Source organism: Pristis pectinata, chromosome 7 (genome assembly GCF_009764475.1).
Source record: "Pristis pectinata isolate sPriPec2 chromosome 7, sPriPec2.1.pri, whole genome shotgun sequence".
NCBI classification, from domain to species: Eukaryota; Metazoa; Chordata; class Chondrichthyes; order Rhinopristiformes; family Pristidae; genus Pristis; species Pristis pectinata.
Window position 1 is genome coordinate 103704316 of NC_067411.1, and position 13606 is coordinate 103717921.

At 41.1% G+C, this 13606-nt stretch overlaps 1 protein-coding gene across 1 annotated transcript; it reads left to right on the plus strand.

The window, feature by feature from the left end:
* The first annotated feature begins 6005 nt into the window (after positions 1–6005).
* LOC127572670 (cocaine- and amphetamine-regulated transcript protein) lies at positions 6006–9572 on the plus strand. Its single transcript, XM_052020172.1, has 3 exons — positions 6006–6146; positions 6547–6630; positions 9181–9572. The coding sequence occupies exons 1-3, from the start codon at positions 6006–6008 to the stop codon at positions 9286–9288; spliced, it is 333 nt and encodes a 110-aa protein (XP_051876132.1). The 3' UTR covers positions 9289–9572.
* Positions 9573–13606: the final 4034 nt, after the last annotated feature.

Consider the following 13606-nt stretch of genomic DNA (forward strand, 5'->3'; position numbering starts at 1 on the left):
TCATTATGGGAGTGATTTTGCTTGAGGAAAAATTCTGCTCTTTAAAAATTGCTATGGATGTTTTATATTCATCTGAGAAGAGGATATAGGACTGGTTTATTATTTGATGCAGAAGATGCCTTCTCTCAAAGCAGTACGACTTACCTACAGCACAAAATTGTCAGCCTAGATTTTGTGCTCACGTCTGGACTGCAATATGAACCCACAACCTTCTGATTTTGAGCCAAGAATTCTACCACTGAGCCACAGCTGACGAATTACTTGCTCAATATTATTAAAGAAATGGTTTTATCAAGTGTCATGAATTGCCAGATTTTTCAAAGGGCACATATTTTATTCATTTGATTTATCTTGTCTCATTATGCTTTCCATTGGAGGCTTTGTCCTAATTCCTCAATTAATCAGCTCCAAATCTCAACAAAGCTGTTTTGAAGTGACATCTTATTCATTATAAAGACAGAAGGAGGCCATTTGGCCCATTCTGACAACACTGGCTCCCACGAAGCAATCGTGTTAGTCCCATTCTCTTTATTTTCTTGTACCCCTACAACTTGATCTCTTTCATGTGGCCAGCAATTCCCATTTGACATTTGTTTGCCATGAACCTATATGGAGTAATTTACAGCAGCAACTAACCTACAAGCACGTCTTTGGGATGCCGGAGGCAATCAGCACCTGAAGGAAATCTATGCATTCAAGGAGACAGCATGAAAACTCAGCACAGTTAGAATTGAACTGCTGCTTCACTATCACCTTCATTCAGTACAATTTCATACAAAAAGGAGACAAAATGTGTGGTTGACTTGTGCCGCTGTTGTTTCAGGCAGCAGGTGGTTCCAGAATGACACACCACACCTGGATCATATTACCAAGGCCATACGGGTGTTAGCAAGTTCAAGTGGAGTCTGACACAGAGGATTGACTTGGTTCCAAACAGTATTGCCAGAGAAGTTCTTTTTGGAGCCATCTGGATCCCAAAGTGCTAATGTTTATTGCTTCTCTGCTGGCTTAAGTTGAATAGGTTGTAGTTGGTTACTTAAGTTGGTTACAAATAAAATCTGTATTTCTGTTTATGTATTTACAAGAATTGAACTTTAAACTTTTCAGTTGATCAGAATGTTTCTCCAATGTTGCTGTTTTTGTTTCTGAAAGACATATGCCATGATAATATTTGGAAAATACTCAGTTAATAAAACTTTACATGTAACTGACTCAGCATTATATTGGCTGAGGTGATGTAATGCAGGTGGATTACGTGAGGTGAGGTTTAACTCAAGGTCAAAGAGGAAGTGGGGAACAGTCAGGCTCAACACAGAGATTGAGCAAACAGAAGACAGAGATTTGCAGTAATGGCCAAAGTTATTGCTTTACACTTGTCATTGCTTAATTGAAGAAAATGTGACTGATTGTCAAACAAGGATTCTGATGAGAAAGATGATAGGGAAGGAGTTGGTGCCTTTTGTGCTGATGTAACACATGTTGCCACAACTAATGCTGGGTGCAGCATGTAAGGGAGAGTAAGGATGGGTTTTTATGGGATGCTATTGGTAATGAGACAAGGGCAAGAGAGGGTATTACCAGCAATACTGTAGTTCTAATTGGATGGGTAATAGGGCAATGAAGCAAGGGGAATGCACTGATCTGGTTAGTGGAGAAGACGCAGTAGAGAACAGTGTCATTGAGGATGTGGAGGGTAAATGTGGCATGGTCACAGTTGCAGAAAATTTGATTCCTATCTGATTAGGACCATTTTAGTGCAGTGGTCGATTGGAGGGATCCAACCACTGGATTGTGGAGAATAGAGTCTGAGGAGTATTTGGGTCATTGGGATCTCTTCTGGGGAAGGTGGGACCTGTACAGAGAGGACAGGTTACTCCTGAATCAGAAAGGGGCCAATATCCTTGCAGCCAGGTTTGCTGGGGTGGTTCAGGAGGGTTTAAACTAGTTTGCGGGGGGGGGGGGGGATGTGAACCAGAGGGGTAGGTCAGAGGAAGAAGGGGATGGGGAAAAGTCAGATCTAACAGGTAGAGAGGTTTTGAGGAAGGAGAAGCAGAGTACAGGCTATAAAAGTAGTAAGGTGGATGGGCAAAGGTGCATTTACAATGCAAGAAGCATCAGGAATGAGGGTGATGAACTGAGAGCTTGGATAAGTACATGGGACTACAATATTGTGGCTATTACAGAGACATGGCTGACATCGGGGCAGGAATGGATATAGAATATTCCTGGTTTTCAGTGTTTTAAAAAGGATGGGGGGGGGGGGAAGAAGAGGAGGAGGGGTGGCGATACTGGTCAGGGACACTGTTACAACTGCAGAAAGGGTGGATAATGTAGAAGGATCCTCTCTAGAGTCAGAATGGGTGGAAGTTAGGAATAAGAAAGGAGCAGTTACTCTACTGCGAGTATTCTATAGGCCCCCTGGTAGCAGCAGGGATACTGAGGAGCAGATTGGGAGGCAGATTTTGGAAAGATGCAAAAATAACAGGGTTATTATAGTGGGAGACTTCAACTTCCCAAATATTGATTGGCACCTGCTTAGTGTCAAAGGTTTAGATGGGGCAGAGTTTGTTAAGTGTTTCCAGGACGGATTCCTGTCACAGTATGTTGACAGGCCGACTAGAGGAAATGCCATATTAGATCTAGTTTTGGGTAATGAACCGGGTCAGGTGACAGATCTATCGGTGGGTGAGTATTTGGGGGACAGTGACCACTGCTCCATAACCTTTAGAATTGTCATGGACAGGGATAGGAGCAAAGAGGACGGGAAGATATTTAATTGGGGAAAGGTGAATTATGAGGCTATAAGGCAAGAACTTGAGAGCGTAAATTGGGATGACATTTTTGAAGGGAAATGTACTATGGAGATGTGGTCATTGTTCAGGATGTTAGAGATGAATTTGTCCTGGTGAGGCAGAGAAGGAACGGCAGGTTGAAGGAACCATGGGTGACAAGAGAGGTGGAACAACTAGTTAGGAAGAAGAAGGCAGCATACATAAGGTGTAGGCAGCAAGGATCAGACAAGGCTCATGAGGAATATAGAGTAGCAAGAAAGGAACTTAAGAAGGGGTTGAGGAGAGCGAGAGGAGGACATGAAAAGGCTTTGGCGAGTAGGGTTAAGGAGAATCCCAAGGCTTTTTTCTCGTATGTGAAGAGCAGAAGGATGGCTAGAGTAAAGGTGGGTCCGATTAAAGACAAAGGTGGGAGGATGTGCCTAGAAGCTGTGGAAGTGGGTGAGGTTCTCGATGAATACTTCTCAGTATTCACCAAGGAGAAGGGTCTTGATGACGCTGAGGACAGGGTTGGTAAGGGTAATGTTCTAGAATATGTAGGTATCAAGAGAGAGGATGTGTTGGAGCTGTTAGAAAATATTAGAACACATAAGTCCCTGGGGCCTGACAGAATATTCCCCAGGCTGCTTCCTCCCATACCTCAAACACATGCAAGTTGTTAGGTTAGTGAGTGAATTACCCCTGATGCAGGAGAGACAATCAGAGGCTGTTAAATAGATATATCGAGAGAATACAAGAAAAGTGAGATGATAAGATTGCTCTGAGAGCTGGCATAGTCTCAGACCCCCAGACCTATCTTTGGACCCTTTTAATAGTGCCCTTGTATTTATGTTGCCTCTTCCCATTTTTTCCTACCAAAATCAAACACTTTGTATTTCTTGCTCTCATGCTCTGGACAGCTTACATGAAATCAAAAGATTGAGAAATACCTTTCAAAACAGAGGGCAAATTAAGTTTAAAAATGTGTCTTTTAACATTCAGAGTATTGCCAGTCAATCATATATATAACTAAAGCAAATAGTTCAGTTATTTTTGGTCAGGTTTCTTGGGCACACCCCAGGTCACATGATTAGACACTAATCTGTTTCCCTACAGATTGTAATCCTTATTCAGCGACAAACACCGATATGATTTTGCTCTATGTGTAAGCACATTCACACATTCTTTATTACCATTGATATTACACACATCCATACACAGGGTATTAATGTCGGGTGGCGAATCATCCCTCACTGTTACTTAAGCAGATAATAGTGAAGAGTTTATGGGAGATGGATTTGTTTATTACATTGTTCAGTCTTTCATGACTGGCTAGTGATGTAGATACATCTGGAATTTGACCAGGTTAATCTTCCTCGAGAAAAGTAAGGTACTCACTTAAGATTTTATCAGGTGAACCAAATTCACACAGATTTAATTAGGTCGACTCTATACTAAAATATCAGATAAAAGGCTGATATGTAAACACTTCTGATAATATAGCAGGCAGAATTTTAAAACTCGATTAAGTTTAGTGCTTTAATAAAATTCTTGATATGTCTGTCAAATGGCATTCAGACTACCTGTTAGATGTAATCATCATCAGCTTGTTTGCACCCTGCTCATTGAAGTATATCCACGAGTATGCGGCGTAGACCTTAGATAAATATATACTAAAACGCCTGGAGGTACTTTAATTGAAACCTTTCCGAGAAATGTTCTTCTTATGTACAATATATATGCTTGGGAACTTCACGGCACTGAGGAGAACATTGTGCACAAATGCAGATACGACGTTCAGTGTCGTTTGAATTGAAAGCCGCATCAAACGTCAATCAACTACCTATTACAACTAAAACTACAATTGTGTAATGGGGAGAAAATCTATTCTTGGGATTTGGCAACATAACTTCTGAAGCTTTGCCCTTGGGAATTAGAAAGAATCCGTTATTCCGGAAGGTGTAAACTACCAACTGCCAAAGTTATTCAAAACTGGGGGTAAATGGTGGCTTCTCCTTTCTGTAAAGAGTTGCACATGAGATGGTTTTAGCATTGCCGTCTTTTGTTCGGTGCATATACCCACGAAATTAAAACCAGTTGGCAAGAAAACTGGCAGTTTCCTTCTCTGCAGATTCCATGAGGGGCGTCAGTTTTGTGCGGACGGTTTGTGTAAAATCATTCGTGTTTTTCATTTTCGAAGTAAAACCCGTGAGCGTTCGGCTGAATCTAAACCTTGCAGTTGGTTCCCGGGAACCCACGATGATGGTTCACTGGAGGCAGAACCTGAGGTCTCGTTCGATACTTTCAAAAGGCGGATTGTTCGCGATATAGTTGAGGACAGAGCAGAGAGTCAATAAAAGACCAGACACATTTGCCCGGCTCCGCATCTGATATTTAAAAGAAATGAATTGGTGCATTTGGTGCCGTTACGGTTCACTTTCTACTTTTGAACATTCTTAAACTCTCATTCGACAGGGATCGATATGTACCTTAAGTTTATGTTGGGGATCGATATGACTTACGGTTGGAGGCAAAGAATACACTAAGCATTTCAGTAACGTACGTTCGATTTGGTTAATCGATTTAGAAAATATTCTTTTGGTTCGAATGTAACATTTAATTGTTTCAGTTTACGCCTTGATAGATTCTACAACATCTGTGGCATGAATATACTTCTCATCTGGTGTTTTATTTTAATGATACCATTGCATTCAATAGATTGTTCCTTTTCACAATTGGTAAGTTAGACTGTTTTATGCACATTCATGGCGACATGTACAGGAACGAACCACGGACCTAAGATTACAACTGTTTCTGCATCTCGCTTTCACAAGTCTACTACACACCTTGTTGCACTTAACGTACGAACACACTTCACCATCGTTAGTCCCCACATAAAACCTCATTATTCTCATTGCCTTTGACACTTTTATCCGTTCTGACACGCGTGTGCAATATATTGCACTGCTTTTGAACAACAGCCGCCGCATTGCCTGCTTCCCCCGAGGGTTGCTTTCTTCAATGAAGAATGAATCCAATGACTTCTTCAGGAAGGATCGCTTCCTCCCGCACTCCTCCATCGCTAGGATTTGCGTTGTTTCTGACGTCAATGTTCCAAGCTTCTGATTGATTTTTTGGGGGGTTGTTTACTTATCTCAAAAGTGCTGTTCGCTATAAAAAGGCCGGCGGAGTTCAAGCCTGGATGTTCTCTGTGGCGGTCAGTGAGGGTTCAGCACCATGGAGAGTTCTCGGCTGTACCTTCTCACGCTGCTGAGCGCCGCTCTGCTCTTCAACTCCAACTGCCAGGAATCCGAGCTGCAGGCCCGATCCGTGGATCATTACTCAGTTAAAGAGGATTCCTCTCAAGAAAAAGAGCTGGTATTGTATCATGATACTTTATTCATTTAATGTGACTTCTTAAAAATCTTTTTAAACAGTTTGCTAAATTTATCTGCAGAAACCATTTGATTTAATGTCAAAACATTCAAAGCCGCACTGGATATTTAAATTTCCGGATGACAAGTTAGTGGCTTGCATTGTAAGCAACGTTTCACTGTTTGAAATAAGACCCCATATTGTTCAAAGAGTCTATCCGAACTGAAGAGGTAAGGTTAGGGAGAGGCAGGAAACCGCTAAGGATCAGCAGATCAAACACATGTTGAAAATTGAACACCCTCTATTCTATGTCAAGTAGCTCATTTCAATTTCTGGAAGGAAACTCGATGATGTCCTCGCCTTTTAGCTGTCATGAGATAATAAAGTCTTTGCTTTCACGCAGATTGAAGCCTTGCAGGAAGTTCTGGAAAAACTGAAGAGCAAACGGATGCCAACCTACGAGAAAAAGTTTGGAATGGTCCCGATGGTAAGAATTTTAATGCAAGTGATGTAGAAGATTCTTGCATCTTTTTATCCCAATGCGTTTTTCTATCTTCTGTCCTTCAACTTCGAGATCGTCCCCCGCCCCCGCCACCTTTACACTCACACACACTCAAATACATTCAAACACATACATCACTTACACTCCTTCCCCAACACACACACATCACCAACACTCCCTCTCAACACACACACATCGCCTACACTCCCTCCCCAACACACACACATCGCCTACACTCCCTCCCCAACACACACACACATCAGCTACACTCCCTCTCAACACACACACACATCACCAACACTCCCTCCCCAACACACACACACATCACCTACACTCCCTCCCCAACACATACACATCACCAACACTCCCTCTCAACACACACACACACATCACCAACACTCCCTCCCCAACACACACACATCACCTACACTCCCTCCCCAACACACACATCACCTACACTCCCTCCCCACACACACACACACATCACCAACACTCCCTCCCCAATACACACACATCGCCTACACTCCCTCCCCAACACACACACACATCACCAACACTCCCTCCCCAATACACACACATCGCCTACACTCCCTCCCCAACACACACATCACCTACACTCCCTCCCCACACACACACACATCACCAACACTCCCTCCCCAATACACACACATCGCCTACACTCCCTCCCCAACACACACACACACATCACCTACACTCCCTCCCCAACACACACACGTCGCCTACTCTCCCTCCCCAACACACACACACAAACACACACATAATCTCCTACACTCCCTCCCCAACACACACACATCACCAACACTCCCTCTCAACACACACACACATCAGCTACACTCCCTCCCCAACACACACACATCGCCTACACTCCCTCCCCAACACACACACACAAACACACACATCCCCTACACTCCCTCCCCAACACACACAGACACACAGACACAGACACAGACACAGACACACACACAGACACACACACACACACACACACACACACACACACACACACACACACACACACACACAAACACATTGCCTACACTCCTTTCCCAACATACACACTGCATCTGCAACAATATTGTGTTAGTTTCATTTTGGTGTATCAGGTACACAACATTTTAATTTTGATCCGATTACAAAATGTTAACCAGGTGTGGAATTATTGTGTTTTGTGTTATGACAATTACACTTTCTGCCAAATATCAGGTTAAATGTCAAATTATAGGATAGAATTGTCTTTCAAATATATGAAATAAATTGCATAGTTATTCTGAAGACAATTAATAAATATTTTCATTTCCAATTGAAGAATTGCAAATTAAGCTCTGTAATTTAGCAAACTTTTTTATGCCATGTGAAATTAGGTACATTGTACTTATTGATAGCTAAAAACAAAAACTGATATTCTTGTAATATTGTCAAAGTTATGGCTAGGAGCACAAACTTAGTGTGTAGTGTCCTTGGAAAAACCTAGAGATACTGCACCATTCACAACTCATTGCTTTTTTTGACATACAAGATGATATGAGGCATAGATCGAGTGGACAGTCAGAGACTTTTTCCCAGGGTGACAATGACTAACATGAGGGGACATAATTTTAAGGTGCTTGGAGGAAGGTATAAGGGGGATGTCAGTGGTAAGTTTTTTACACAGAGAGTGGTGGGTGTGTGGAACGCACTGCCGGCAGAGGTTGTGGAGGCAGATACATTAGGGACATTTAAGAGACTCTTAGATAGACACATGAATGATAGAAAAATAGGGGGCTATGTGGCAGGGAAGGATTAGATAGATCTTAGAACAGGATAAAATGTCAGCACAACATTGTGGGCTGAAGGGCCTGTACTGTGCTGTGGGGTTCTATGTTCTACCAGTGTAAGTACACTGCTCTTGTCTAAATCTGGGTTATTCAGAGGAAGGAGATCTCTCCTTCAATTCTTGGTTTATGCTGGAGTAGTTGATCAGTGACAAAATGGGGGGTGGAGGATCACAGTTGTTCAAGGAGCCCCTTGGAACTGGGAGGTGAAAAGAAGACAGAATCCCTGCACATGATTTCTATTCAATGAGCACTTCTGGAAAGTTGATGAGATGAGGACACCTTTGGTTTCACATGCAATGCTCTCCATGGTTCAATATCTTCTTTGGACCCCAGGTTTAGATTAATGAAGAAGAGGTAACTACTGGGCAAGATAGCTGATGGCTGCAGACAATGTACCCAGAATGAGTCATTCACTTCAACAGCAAAACCAAGAGGATTTGAGAAAGTGGAATTTGTTTTCCCCTTGAACTGTAGAACATTCTCTGAAATTAAATAATTATATTTGCAGTGCTAATTAACATGATCTATGTTAACATGATCTAATTAACATGATCTATGTTATCATTGACTGAGACAGGAATGTTGCTTAATTGGAATCAATCAGATCAACTTAGTTTGTTTCATTCAATTTTCAATGTACCTGTTATTATTTTTAATATTAGAATGAAACAAAGCTAATAAGTATTTTCTTTTTTATTAGTGTGACGCTGGGGAGCAATGTGCTGTTAGGAAAGGAGCCAGAATTGGAAAACTCTGTGACTGCCCCAGAGGAACCTTCTGCAACTCATTCCTCTTGAAGTGTTTGTAGAGGAAAATGACCAGATCTGGGCATTTGCAACACATTATCATTTCAACAGTATTTAAATACTTGAAATTAATCTGGCCAATAAAACATAATCTATTTACCAAAAAAGAATGGTGAAATGCATGGACATGCAATTCTACAGTCTTGTAGATGGTGTGTGGGAGATAGTAAAATATGTTTCCACCTTTGCTATGGCACTGTTGTGTACAATTATGTCTTTTTTCTTATGGTGAAAAGTAGTTTCTGCCTGTACCAGTTAATGAGTTACGGATATTTCACAATATACTAAGTGTCTAACTTTCAGTCACAGAAAGGTGTGACTAATTTATAATACTGTATTTTTGTATTTAGAATGCATTAAACCTACAAATAAAATCAGTTCTAGGCATCTTTTGCTCTGTCAAGTTTCACTTTTCTCAATACAATACAAAACTAGCCATAAAGAAATATCACAGCTTTTCATAGCATGTTTATAACTCTCAGAGTTTAAATAACACAAGAGATAAATACATTGCTAAGGTAAAGGCTATTTTCATCTTCATTTAAATAATAATAAAATTCCAAGTGCAACCACTAGCTAAAAATTAGCAATAGTCTTAGTATGTAGTCACCCTAACCAACAGATGTTAGCTTTTAATGGGGCAAAGTTGCCATATTGCACTTGTCTGAAGCATATTTCATGAAAGGAAAAGCTGAATGTTTTCATATTCCGTCACAGACATCACTCGGAATGATAAACAAAATCTTTGGTCTGTTTAAGTACTGACTTGTCTTTCAAACCTGACTGAATTGTTGCATTTTGCCAGCATGTATTCTTGTTATTGAGATACACCATTTTCTATACTAAATATTCTATTCTCTACTGAAATGCATTAGTTCATGTTTGAATTGGATTTTATGTTCAGCTGTAATGAAATAAATATTACAGCTTGACTGAAAAGGTTTGCATTTGCCGCACTTTGGCCTAAAAATCACCTTTAAGGTTACCTTGAAACTTGTCAGTGAATACATAGACATCAGGAGGCTTACCTGCATAAAACATTGTTCTGACCCCATCCACTGTTCATACATTTTAAGCAGTGGATGTTTTTTTCAGTAAAGTGGAATTTGCATGTTAGAACTCTGCTGCCTTTTGAATTTTGAATAAAGAGCAAGAAACAACTCTAATCAAACAACATATTTATCTCAGCTATAGACAACTAAATATTTTTATCACTTTTCATGACCTATAATCACTTAACATTTATGGAGTAGTGTAATAATAAATAAAAATAAGCATTGTAGATTTAGATCATCTTACTTATCTGTATTGCTTTGAAAATAAGTGTCTTGGTTCAATGTGTTTAAATTCAGTTGAAGGTTACCTTTATATCGCTTCTGATGAAAGGTCATCCATCTGAAATGTTAGGTCTGTTTCTTTTTCAGCAGTTGCTGACTGACCATCTGGTAAATTCCAGAAATTTCATTCTTTTCCATCTGAGTTTACCCTATTTTGTTTTAAAACATTAAGAGATTCTAACCTAATAGTAAAACAGAATGGAAAGTATCAGCTGCTGGTTAAATCTTGGTACAGACTTTTGATAGCTGCAAAGTTTTGCTTTGATGAATACTTATAATCCAAAGAAACAACCTATTGAGGATTTTCTCATTTGAACTTCCAGACTCATTAGCTGTAGTACAATTACTTCATCATACTTTGAGGGGTCTATTTTAGGAAAGATGTTAAAAACTCAGAGAGGGTGAAGAAAATATTTGCTAAGTTAATAGCAGAAAAGAAGATTTACTTCTGTGGAAATGCTAATGAAACTGGAGCTCATTCTAATAAGGAAAAGATTAAGAGATCTATCAGTGGCATCCAAAATTAGGAAGGATTTGAAGGCTTCATTGAGTGAAGTGTTTTGTGGGTATTTCTGTAAGTTGACAACTGTTGGCTCTAGAATCTCACACACCATCCTCTGCTTGCAAATTGGGCTCAGCTGTGGTTCCATGAGTATCCAGGAGCTCTGAGCCCCTTGTCTCCAATGCCAGGGCAATACTTCAATTGGCCTCCCAAGCATGAGAAAAGTGTGAAGAACATGAATCAAAAGAGCCACAGCCAGAAAAAGGAATAGTCCAGATGTTTAAAGTATGAACTTATACCTACTCACCCATAATTTTACAGTCCATGACTTTCACCATTACTTCATAAGACAGGTCCATATTTCCCCTACATTTATCCAAAGTCCAAAACGTGAATGCACCTTTAACAACAGGAATGCAAAAATTCCAGTCAGCCTGTCCAAAGTTACTTTCAGTGACAGCGAACATTGCTCGTGTTTCCTTAGTTAGATGATGAGAAATGATTCTCTTTTCAGGAAGCCATTTACTTCGACATGGAACATGACAGTTAAATACAATTGAGGTGTAGCTCAATCGTGATTAATTGAATGGGATAAATCACTAGGCCCACAGAAAGCATATTTAAGGTTGTTATGAGAAGCAAGGGAGGAAATAGAGGAGTAACTTTGTCAGACTCCTATTTACTGACTACAGCTCCATGTTCAATACTATAATTCCAAACAAACTCTTCTCCAAACTCCGAGACCTGGGACTCAACACCTCCCTCTTCAACTGGATCCTTGGCTTTCTGACCAACAGACCGCAATCAGTGAGGATAGGCAGCAACACCTCCGGCACAATTATTCTCAACACTGGTGCCCCACAAGGCTGTGTCCTCAGCCCCCTACTCTACTCCCTATACACTCATGACTGTGTAGCCAGATTCTGCTCTAACTCCATCTACAAGTTTGTAGATGACACCACCATAGTAGGACGTATCTCAAACAACAACTTCTCCCTCAATATCAGCAAAACAAAAGAACAGGTCATTGACTTCAAGAAGTGGGGTGGAGTACACGCTCCTGTCTGGTCAATGGCACTGAGGTGGAGATGGTTGAGAGCTTAAATTCCTAGCTGTAAATATCACTAACAATTTGTCTTGGTCCAGTCACGTAGATGCTCTGGCCAAGAAAACACTTCCTGCTGCTTCGGGAAAGCAGCCAAACATAATGAAGGACCCCTCCCACCTCAGGTATTCTCTCTTCTCCCCCCTTCCATTGGGCAGAAGATATAAAAGTATACCACCAGGCTTAAGACCATCTTCTATCCCGGTGTTAGAAGACTCTTGAATGGACGATAAAGATGAACTCCTGATCTCTCAATCTACCTCGTTATGACCTTGCACCTTATTGTCTGCCTGCACTGCACTTTCTCTGTAACTGTGACACCTTGTTCTGTATTCTGTTATTTTAGCTTTTGTACTACCTTGATGTACTAATGTTTGGAATGATTTGGATGACATACAAACAAAGTTTTTCACTGTACCTCAGTACCAGTGATGATGATAAACCAATTACCAGTTTCTGACCACCATTTCTCAGTCCTCTCTAACTCCTAGCCTTGTGTTGGAGAGCTGGTAGGCTGCTAAAATGGTAATCATTTAAAGAGTGAGAAAGGGACAGACTGAGTAATTACAGACAAATCAGCTTAACGTCAATTGGTGCTAATTATTATCAAATTTCTTAGGTACATTATAACTCATTACTTTATAACTCAATAACAGTCAGCAAGGATTTATTAGGAAAAGGTCCAAATTGGTACAATTTTATGAGGAGGAAGCAAGGAGAGAGAATGAAGGCAGCTCAGATGATGTAGATCAGAAATGTAAGGGTAGGTACAATCTAAGGGCAAATGGGATCGATCAGTCCAAATTGCTCTTGCAATGGGGTGGGGTGGGGAGTGACAGACAAGTTAATTCAGTGTGCCAGTCTATGGTTTTTGAGGGACTGGTACAAACTTCTCTGGTGCAAGGTGCACAGGATGTTTTGCATTCCAGGTTGGGACTAGCAAAGTCTGAGCGCTGTAAGGCCAGACCTCTGCCACTTCACTGTACCTAGTGGTTCTGGTATGAACCATTGGGAGGTGGTGGGGATGGGGAAGGGGGAGAGAGAGGCCCATGAGTGAGGGGATCAGGAGGGGGTGATCAGGTCAGGTTGGTTAATGGGGGAAGTTGGAATTAGCTGCTGGAATGAAGGTTGGGCCCATAACTGTTGGGGAGGGGGATGGAGGGACCATAGAGGAGCCATCAGGGAGGGTAGGGTTGTAAGTTAAAAGGTTTGTGAGGCTTGATTCCACAGGCCCTATAACTTACTGAAGAAGGCAACACATCTGTGGTGAAGGATTGCTTCTGCAGAATTTGCATTCATATGTCACAGAGATGGTGCCCAGACCTGTGTTGCATGTCTATGTATGTCACTGTGCTTCACTGAGTTTCTCTGTGTTA